Source organism: Catharus ustulatus, chromosome 2 (genome assembly GCF_009819885.2).
Source record: "Catharus ustulatus isolate bCatUst1 chromosome 2, bCatUst1.pri.v2, whole genome shotgun sequence".
Lineage (NCBI taxonomy): Eukaryota > Metazoa > Chordata > Aves > Passeriformes > Turdidae > Catharus > Catharus ustulatus.
The window spans coordinates 30,590,795-30,601,385 of record NC_046222.1 but is presented as its reverse complement, the minus strand read 5'-3'; the positions used below and the strand labels follow the sequence as shown (position 1 = coordinate 30,601,385).

Genomic DNA, 10,591 nt, shown 5'->3' with positions numbered 1-10,591 from the left:
TATGAGAAGCAGAAAAGCCCTTGAATGATGGGTAAGCACTTCAGCAATAACAAAAACATTTCTATCTTGTCAACAGTATTTCTATCTCATCACAGTAGCCTCTGTAGCCAAACCAGTAGAGGTACTCATGGCAATCCTTCCTGGTTGACAAAAACAAAGGGGTGGAGTCATGGGTGGGATTGTTTTTGTACCAGGTTGTATCATTGTGGGGACAGGGGGATCCACGATGATACATTTGCCAGGAAGCCTTTACAAAAACCCATAGGTGCTTGAGCTTTGGGGCAGAGTGTGTTAAGGCAACTGCAGAGAATTCTGCAGCAGAGCAAATGTGCTCTGCCTTGGTTTCTCTCAACAGTCCTCGTATGCTGGGACTTGCTTTCAGCATCTGAGCACTAAGCCTGGCCTCTCTAGGAAGCAAGCCAGGAAATTCTGCAATATTGAAATTAATTTTCAGCAAACCAAACTGATTGCAGATGCACCTAAAGCCTATTGAGCAGGCAAAGCTGGAATTATTATTTTTTCCTGATGCACCAATGTTTGCAATAGGTGACAGAATGGTTCTTTCTTAATTTGATACAAGTGTTAGAAAAAGAAATCTGACTTGTATCAGGTATCTCTCAGAGGCACTACATGAAATGCGTTTTGGTTTTCACTCTTAAAAAATCATCCTCCAATATCTGGTGACTGCCTCATGCCTGTGAGTACAAAGGTTGCCTCTAATCCTTCTCCCCAGTCTCACTGCAGTTCTTCCTGATGGCTATGAAGGGTTCGTCTGGGACCAGTCAACAGATTCTTCTGAGCACTCCTTGTTTGGATTATTTTAACCCATCAGAAAATTGAACGGGATCCTGCAATCCTACTGAAGACAGCTGGCCTGCCATGGAAGTGAAAACATTGGGATTTGTTTTAGTTTGCTGCCAAAGGCGAACCACCTACATTTGAATATGAATACCAAAAATCAAGTATCATGCTATTATTAACTTCACAATTTACAGAAAAAAGGCATCACAATGCTTGGAAGACAAGACTGACAGTGAGGAAGTTCTAGCTATTGAGGAGTTCTCTTCCTAGATAGTGACAGTTTTTGGGTGTGTCTACTTGTTTTCAAGACGTGCAAAATGAGAACAGCAGATAAAATCAGTGACGTAACATGGAGATTGGAGAAAGGTGGCAAAAACAACATGGGGTGAAATGTAGACAAAGTATCAAACAAGTCTTGGAAATGCTTTTATGTATTCTACATATTTTATTTCTGATTTCAAGCTGGTTTTCTGTCAAACCCCTTCAGACAGAGATTGTGAGGTGTTTGGAATTCCAAATGCAGAAATGATTTCTTAAGCTTCTGCTTATTGTAAGCCAGCTGCAGTGCATGCCTTCTCTTAGCTTATGATACATCACTTTGTCAGTGTGTAAACCTCTGGTTTATCTTTTGGCAGTGGCACAAAACTTACAGTAATGGGTAAGAAATTTTTGTTTCCTCTTTTAATTCACTTCTAATGCCATGTCTTCTCTTAAAAGAATTTAATTAATATTCTCCCTTTCATTATTAAGCTGGTGTACTCCTGGTGTGCTAGTAATAGTAACCCTGTCTATTTCAGAGAACAGACTAAGTTGGGTCCTCTAGGTAAGGGTACACCTTTAATTTCGGAGAACTGAATGAATACATTTTCAGTAAAGAAAAAGCTGTCCCTAGAAAGAATTGAGACAATAAATGAATTTAAAAATGTGTGTCTGACATAAAAACAGTTGTCCTAATGAATCAACACATGCAAAATCCTTATGCCCCAAAATTATAGCTAGTTTCTATAACGCTGGTCCTGCTGGGGCTACAGAGGATTAAGGACAAGTCAGTAAAAAGCTGTCTATCTGTCTAGAAAGAACTGACTTACTGTTACACTTTGAAGGAGTCTAGAAAACAAAATCAAGATGATGCAAACTCAAAAGTACCCTGGATCGTCCCAGGGTAAATTAAAGAATGTGTTATCTCAGATAACTGGGGAAAAAACAAGTGTGCTAGCATTTTTTGGCTGATAAAACAGAAGGCAAAAAAAATGCTAAACTTTCTGAGAAGCAATACTAAAATCTCTCTGCAGATTTTTAGGTCCTTGTTGTTATAGAAAGTAGCTCTCCATAGCACAGCCGGTTTCTTTTCCCTGAACAGACTCACCAGGATCGGGATACAAAGATCATTAAGGACAACACTATTATTTACTATTTCACAATAGATGCTAAACAGCCACTGAAAACCACAAAAGAAGACTATATGATTCATTTCCAAGGAAAGGAGTTCTCAGGGAATGTTTTTTTCTGAGCTACATGTATGGATTTGGACTGTCCAAATCTGGGGAAAACAAGGCTACTGCTCAGATGCTGATAAATTATGGTGATCTCTTCTTCTTGTGTTGCTCCTGGAGTTCAAAGAATTGATGCCTCAAATATTTGTACCACTACAGAATAAATTTAAAACACGTGCTAAAATTCATACTCCATTGGAAAAAAATCAGTGATCAGCCCGTTTTTTGAAATACAAAATTTGTCTGAGGAGCCTGAATGCAGTGAACTTGAATAATCATCGCCAAGGGAGTGCAGATAATAAAAACAGAGACTTCCTTCCAAGGAAAGCCTTCCAGGCAAAAGGAAAGGGAAAGGGAGCATGTTTAGGCACTTCTACAAAGGGCATAGTGGACCAGGACACTGTGCTATATATTAAAAATTATTTTGCAAGTTAAAAAAGACATTTATATTACAAATGAATATATTACAACAAATATTTTCAAATATTCTAATATGACACCTGGATAAACAGATAAATATCCTCTAAAGATGTGGTAGAAGCTCCAACACTGATTCACCTAAGCCTGAAGCAAAAGGGTTCTGGAGAGGGTATTTCTGATGTTGATCCCAGCTGTTTAGACACAGATTTGATGGTGTTCCCTAAGAGACCTGTTTTCTAGGAGATCTGAGATAAATGTATTCCATGTTTCTTCTTTTGCTGGTACCACATGAGGGGAGGGCTAGTCCACAGACTTGGCTCAGCTCAGAGGTCGGGCAGTAGAGGAGAGGTTTTTCTGCAGCTGCAAAATGGTGTGAATAATGAGAAATTATTCTTTGGCAGTGGGACAAAACTTACGGTCATAGGTAAGTAAGAAGTCAGAACTCTGTGATCTATGTGATACTGGTTTAGGGGACAAGACCATTCTTAATTAAAAGATTAGTAATGATAATTTTTCATGCAACCATTAGAACAGGAATAATGCTTTATTGGTTGCTTATTAAAATGAGATGTGCCATTACGGAAATGTAGGATTTACAGGCACAAATGTTGAGGTCCTTGTGTCTGTAGCCTTTGTCTTTAAATTCTGGGAATGTCATAAAGGGAATAAGTAATTTTATTTTCATCTATTCTCTAAGAAAATATTATAGAGGTTCTGAATGAAATGACCAGTATAGGAGACCAGACACAATGGGTTACTGATCAGATATTTCTTCCAGTTCTTGCTTATACCAATCAACTCATTGAATTTCTAACCTGCTTATTTTCTTTCCAGTAGTTTTATCATACTTTCCATCTCACTTCTTACCTTACTTCCTGGATTCCTCTATTTTCAAGTTTGTTTGGGTTTTTTGGGTTTTTTCAGGGATTTTTTGAGTTTTTTGTTGTTCTTTTTCTGTTGTTTTTTTGGGGGTTTTTTGGTTTTTGATTTTTTTGTTGTTGTTGGTTTTTTTTTAATATTGGATATCCTTTTCTGGGCTTGAATCTATTCATTTTCATCAATCATTAGTCGTTAAGGCTATGAGCCAAAGAATTTGTCAGAGATTCCTCTAGGATAGGAAAAAAAATCATAAGGCCAAGTGCTAGAAGGGAGAAGTAGAAACAATCAACCTCTCTTCATACCCTCTGAAAGCAAAGCAGAGCAGTGCTAAACCCACTAGGGAGTTACCTCTATTCAATATCCAGGTCATCTAAAGTCTCAAGTACAAGCTCATACAGAAGCAGACCAGGGATCTTTGCAGAGCAAGCACTGATGGTCACAACTGAGGCATCATTTGAATACAGACACGAGGGCTGAGGAGACAAGACCTCTGACAGATACTGGTTTCTGCTAATTCTGCTACATCTCTTCCTCTGGAAAGGCGAGAGCCATCTGGAAGAACATCTACAATTCATAGTACCGTCATACAATAAAAGTAACCCGGAGAAATAATTTCCTCTTTGACTCCATAGTTTTCTCTGCATTTCTTTTTCCAGCAGCACTCTACAGACCTCATGGGTTTCTCATGTTAGATGAGTAAAGAAGGCACTGTAATATAGTATATGGAAAACCCTCTGGCTTTCAGGGTCACTGCCTGGCTTCTGAGTAACTTCTCATGGCTGTCTTGTACATTCCCTTGGCTGCAGTCTGTTCTCATTAGTCTTATAAGTAGGTATTAAACACTTTACGACAGAACAATTTTTGATTTGTGATTGTATAGAGTCTTGCATCATTTTGGGAAGCCCAGGATCCGAGCTTCTCATACCTACAATAACCTAAAAAATTAAATTACATAAAGACATGTTCAATGTTACTAATGTTATTAAAAATGGATGGCAAGTTAAGACTCAAGTCAAAAGCTGTCCCAGGCAGATTCATGTTACCTGCCTCAAGTGATTTTCACTTCTGACAGTGAGAAGGATCAGCTTCTTCCTTCCTTCCTTCCATCCTTCCTTCCTTCCTTCTTGGTCATCTTTGAGATGGGGTGCCAAGTAGGGTATCCCATGACAGTATAATTCTGAACACTGCAATGTCTTAACTCCATTTCCAGGAACGTAACTCAGTTTGTTGAAGATGTTTGTGCCTTATAAGAGACTCCCTTATCTATTAAAACAATATTACAAAGACAGACCTTACAGAAAAACTGGCGAGTTTTCTGTGCACCTGTTTGCTCAGCTTCTTTTTAGCTTTCTAAAGGCAATACAAGAAATTCATGTGCTCATGCATTTCTGTGGCCAGACCCTTTATGTTTCTGTGTAATGAGTGAAAACCAATCCTTCCACTTTCCTGGTGTGTCATGTCCAATAGACATTAATTGTCACACAGACAGCTGTTAAAAGGTCAGGGTTTTTGGGAGTAACAGGGCACAAACTCAGGACCATTTTCAGGGGTTCCCGACTGAACAGAGGGATGGAGGCGCTGGAGCATGTTGCTTTGTGTTTCAGGGAAGAATGATGAAATCATACCTCCAGCTGTGGCCATCTTTTCCCCATCAAAGCAGGAGATCCAGCAGAAGAGCAAGGCCACACTGGTGTGCCTGGCCTCTGGTTTCTACCCTGACCACCTGACTCTGGTCTGGAAGGTGAATGGTGTGAAAAGGACAGAAGGGGTGGGGACAGACGAGTCCTCCACAAAGAATGGGAGCACCTACTCACTGACCAGCCGACTGAGGATGCCAGCCTGGGAATGGTTCAACCCTTTGAATCGCTTCGAGTGTGTTGCCAGTTTTTTTCAGAATGGAACAACGCAATCAATAAACAAATTTATCCATGGTGATGCTGGTGAGTAAAAAACATCTCTCACCATGCTGTATAAGACAGAAATCACAAAATCAAAAGATCATGTGTTATGATATAAACCACATCTACATATAGCTTCCATTCAGGTTGCTCTTCTGGCACACGTGCATACCTAAATATGTAGGTATTTGTATATGTCTTGTCCCATTTCTGGGCCTTTGTGCCTACATTCCCAGTGTATGTCTAGAGTTTCCTCAGACTTTCCACTGAGAAATCTCTGTAGTAGAGTAAATTGTATAGTTTCATAAAACGTCTAGTACAGTAGAATGAATGAGGCAGTGTTTTGTAAACTGAAACCTCTACAATCGATATTCTATTTGCTTTGAAGAGAAACATGACTTTCAGTCCACTTTTGTCTTTCAGGTTGTGCGCTCACAGAAGGTACGTGTGGCTTCTCACATAAAGAGAATTTTGCCTCTTCTCTCAGGCAGTTATCAGTGTGTATTTTAATTCCCGCTTTACTGACACTAAGGACAATGTGTGGAAGAGATCTGCTGTATGAATAGCTTCTACTTTTTCATCTAAGTGATTTGTATATGATATTAAAAACAACAAAAAAAGGAAGAAATGTTTTTGGAGGTTGTTTGTGCATATTCTATGTAGCTCTGCTTTGGGGTTTAGCTCTCCTATATGATTCCATTTGAACATAGATAGATTCCATATGAAAATAGAAGAAATCATGCTACCTTCCTGTAGACTGCAATTTGCTCTTTATCGTTTCCTCCAGTCATAGAAACTTACTTCCATTAGGAATATTCTTGCTCAGCCAGGAAAGAAATGGTCCATACTTATCCAAGTGATTCTGACCTCAAGATTCAGGATATGTTATTCTGAATATTGCTTACTGTCAATGTCAGAACACTTCTCATGACAAGTCACATTCCCTTCCCCACTGCTGTCCTGCATGGAGGATATCTGTATGAACAATTACATTTCTTTCCTCTTTGTATGCATATCTGCACACAACAACTTCTTCAATGCTTCAGGAATCTTAAGTCTGAACCAAGACAGAGCTGGTACCTCAATACTATGGCAACCCCTTAAGAGTGAAAAATCTACAAGTACAAAACTTCTAGAAGCCGTGTTAATCTGGGCTTTGTAAAACTTTCCTGACACATCAACAGCACTCCTAATGACAATAATGAGACAAAATAAAAAATTCATATCTTGTGATTCAGCCTATTTTGTGTTCTTAGCAGGGAACTCAGATGAACAGCCCAGTTCATCAGTACGGCAACTCAGTACTTTTCCAGCATAAAGCCAATCTCTTGTCTTTCCTTGACTTGCTTTCTCTTTTGGCTTTTGAGTCCCCATGAGTTCTGTCCCATGTGCTGCTCTCTTGTGTCAGCAGAGCCATTCATTTGGCTCTAGTTCTTTTATGTTGCCTAGCTAAAGATTTCAAGGGTTCTCATTTGATGAAAGCTCTATTAGAACCAGCATCTTGTGATGATGATGATGATAATTGAATACACAAATGGTGTTTGACTTGCAGAGTCGTACTTGCGATATGGAAATTCTCTGAAGCTCACTTACCTCATCCTGTGTGGCAAAGCCTTGGTCTACGCTGTTTTGGTCAGTGGTCTGGTGTGGACAGCCAAGGTAAGTCAGAGTGCCTTGGAAGGCTGGGCTTACTCACTACTCAAGGATCAGTGAATGCAGGCTAAACCTGATCTCAGAGGTGTGCTTGCTCTGCAGGAACTCTGCCAGGCTTTGTGCAGTCCAGCTTGAAAAATCACAAATGATGGGTTTTTCCAGAACTCAAATAACATCAATGCTATCTAGCCAAGATATATCATGCACTTGTGTAATGATTGTAAAGGGGCTTTTACCTGCAGTGAAAATAATAAGCTGGAGTTTTGAGATTGTGCAGGGGATAAATCGGATCAAACATTTACAAAGATTTACAAAAAACAATGGGATCATTCTGAAAAAATGGGATAAATTTGACTAACTGCCAGAAAATGCTTTTTGTTAGTAAGTTTTTCCTATGTCTGATACACCCAGTGTATGAAAGATACACCCGGTGAGAACCACGGAAGCCTCAGCACTTGTCCCTTTCAAAGAACAGGGTGGTGTTTTTGAAAAGTGAACTGATAGAGCTGAGTTCAAGAATGAAAACAATCTCAATTCTATTTTTTCGTCCTTTTGCAAGGATTTACGGGACGGGTAGATTTGTCCTTTCTGGGATCATAATCATAGAATCATTGAATGAATTAGGTTAGAAAGAACATTTAAATATAATCTAGATCCATCCCCCCAGTGAAATGGGCAGGAAGAGCTCTCACTAGACCAAGTTGGTCATAGCCCCCCGGAACCTGGCCTTAAACACTTCCACGACTGGGACATCCACAGCTTCTCTGGGAAACCTGTTCCACTGTCTCAGCACCCTCACCAGAACAAATTTTTTCCTTTAATCTGAAGCTACCCTGTATCAGTTTAAAAGCAGTGCCCTTTGTCCTGTCACTGCAGGCCTTGGTAAAACATCTCTGTTTTTCTCAGAAGTTGCCCACTGCCCTGTATTGAAAGGCCTCAGGCAGGCCTCTCCAGAGGCTTCTCTTCTCCTGTGTGAAGATGGGTTGCTCTCTAAGCCCGCCTTTGTACCCTGAAGCCCTGGGTCTATTTTTTGTGGGTCTGCTCTTGAGGTGCTCTCGCACACTCATGAGTTTCCTGTGTGGCATGTGTGGCATCCAGAGCTGGACATAGGGTGGGATTGGTGGGGTCTCTAAGTCTCTCCAGGTCCCTTGAGATTCCATCCTTTCCCTCAAACACATCAATGGCCACACAACATTGTGTCATCTGGGAACTTGCTGAAGCTACCCTTGACCAATGCCACACTGATGAAAGTAGAAAAATGCTTTTGGTCCCCTTACAGACCCTTGAGGGAAACCATTTGGGCCTGGTTACCACTTGAACACGGAACTATTGATGGTAATTCCTTGGGCAAGGTCATCCTGCCAATTCCTGTATTTGTTTCTGTCCTTTGGCAGTTGTTGTTGTCATTATTATTTTATAGTTCTTCTTATTGTATTCCATTCTGTTTTCAATTAGACTGGTGTCAAATTATCTAGAGAATAAATGAAGAGCCCTTGTCATCACATCAGCAGGAGCACAACAAGTTGTCTACCTTTCCCTAGCAAAGTATCTGTGCTTTTACGAACTTGTGAAGATTATTTTTTTATAATTCTCTGTTGCCATGCTGTTCTTCACTTTGTTGTAATCATTGCTGAGTTTCTCCTGTACTTCCATATCAAAATGAATCGTATTTTATTGTAATGTGTCTTTAAGACTAGCACTTTCTTAATGCTATGAGGCTGAGAGCTCATCTCTTTGATTCAGGAATAAAGTTTTTACTTCTTTTCTCCTGAAAAAGCATGATTTGTTGTTTTTAAATTTGGTCTTCTGTCGTAATAATGTCCTACCACACAACTTTCAGTGATAAATAGTGCCATAAGCAACTCTCATTGAAGATCATTCACTAACAATGCCTGTAGGAGTAACTTCTCTCTTATGGGAACAGTAGGAACTCATCCAGTGCTTACACCATGTACCAACAAGTGGAGCAAGGCTGCAGGCTTTGGAGGCTTGCCCTCACCCGGAGCTGATTTTGAGCCAAAATACATGCATAATTCAAAGGTGCTAGAGAAGGAAACAGCACTCTAGCCAGATGAGAAGTGACAGTATCTGGGGACAGGCCTGGGAGCTGCTTTTTCTTTCATATTCTTCCATGGGGTTTTTCTTGGTGATGACACCAGACTCACACTGGTAGCGATGAAAAATTTGGTGAATAGATTAAAAGTCCCCTGACGCTTAATGTGTTTGTTTCAGAAGGATCTGATGACAACCTTGAGAGAAATCTGTCATATCTCTTTTAATGTCATTAAAGGAAAAAGCTGTATTTTAGTGTAGAGGACAGATGGGCATAATACTGTAAAATGGAGTAATTTTTCCTGGTCTATGCTTGTCACTCCTTTAATCTCCTCAAAACACTTCAGAACAGGAGAAAATATCCTACTGTACTAAGAAATTTATTTTGCATTCTGGGTACAGAAATTGCTTAAGTAGTCTTGTGGCTGCTTCAAACAAAGTGGAGAACTGTTTACTGAAAAATACTTTTTACAATAGTACTTCAAGGGGTCTTACATTCCTAAGATGTGAACAATCTGGTCTAGGGAAAGTTGACCCCTTCCTCTTTGGAGGGAAAACAAAAAAACCAGTTCCCAGCAGGTGGCAATCATTAGAAGGTTGTACAAAGAGGTGCATTTCAGAGGGTTTGACAAAGATAAACAAAGAGAGAAGGTGTTGGATTCTGATCATGAGCTCTTTTCCCAAGATGCCTCATTATTCATGCTTTATGAAGTTTGAATATACTGAAGCACAGCGGAATGGAATATTAAAAAACAATTCTAGCTCAGTCTAAAACATATTAGAATGAATATAATTTATTAGAACATTTGGTGAAAATGGCTGCATTTATCAGGCCTGTCAGAAAACCCCCCATATCAATCTTGTCCTCACACACAGAGATTTTCTGAGTGGTCATGCCAGAACTTGGTTAAAGTGAACAGAGGACAAACTTGATCATAGGCATTTTGGTGAAGGCAAGCTATGTAAGAAAGGAATTTGGCAAATTGTAGACATTCCCCTTTAGACTCCAGAATAAGAAGAATGTTCCTACACTGAATTAGTATCTTTCAGTCACTGGAAATTGAGACCAAGTACAGTGATCCAATCCTGTTCTTTTCCAAGCTTGCTGCTTTATGTAATTCTCATGCACACGCACTCCCTCTATTACACAGGTGATTTTACAAAGAAAGCACTTTAAAAGAGAGAGATAGGTATCTGGGCTCATATAATACCTGCTTTGGTTTTTTTTTTCCCCTTTTGGATTAAAGTATATCTAAAGGAAATTTTTTGTCCATCAAGCTCTTTCTTAATAGTGTTTGGGACAGAGGATATTTGTGATGGGCTGATCCTTAGGTCCAAGGAGATAAGAAGAATTCTGCTCTGCACACATTTGTTGTCACTGATTTTAGCCATACA

General features: G+C 39.7%; 1 gene segment (V, D, J or C); it reads left to right on the top strand.

The window, feature by feature from the left end:
• The first annotated feature begins 1,486 nt into the window (after positions 1–1,486).
• Positions 1,487–9,844, top strand: LOC117010795. The segment is given in 5 exon segments: positions 1,487–3,138; positions 5,198–5,533; positions 5,915–5,932; positions 7,044–7,150; positions 8,600–9,844. Coding segments are annotated over 5 exon segments (658 nt in total).
• The last annotated feature ends 747 nt before the right edge of the window (positions 9,845–10,591 follow it).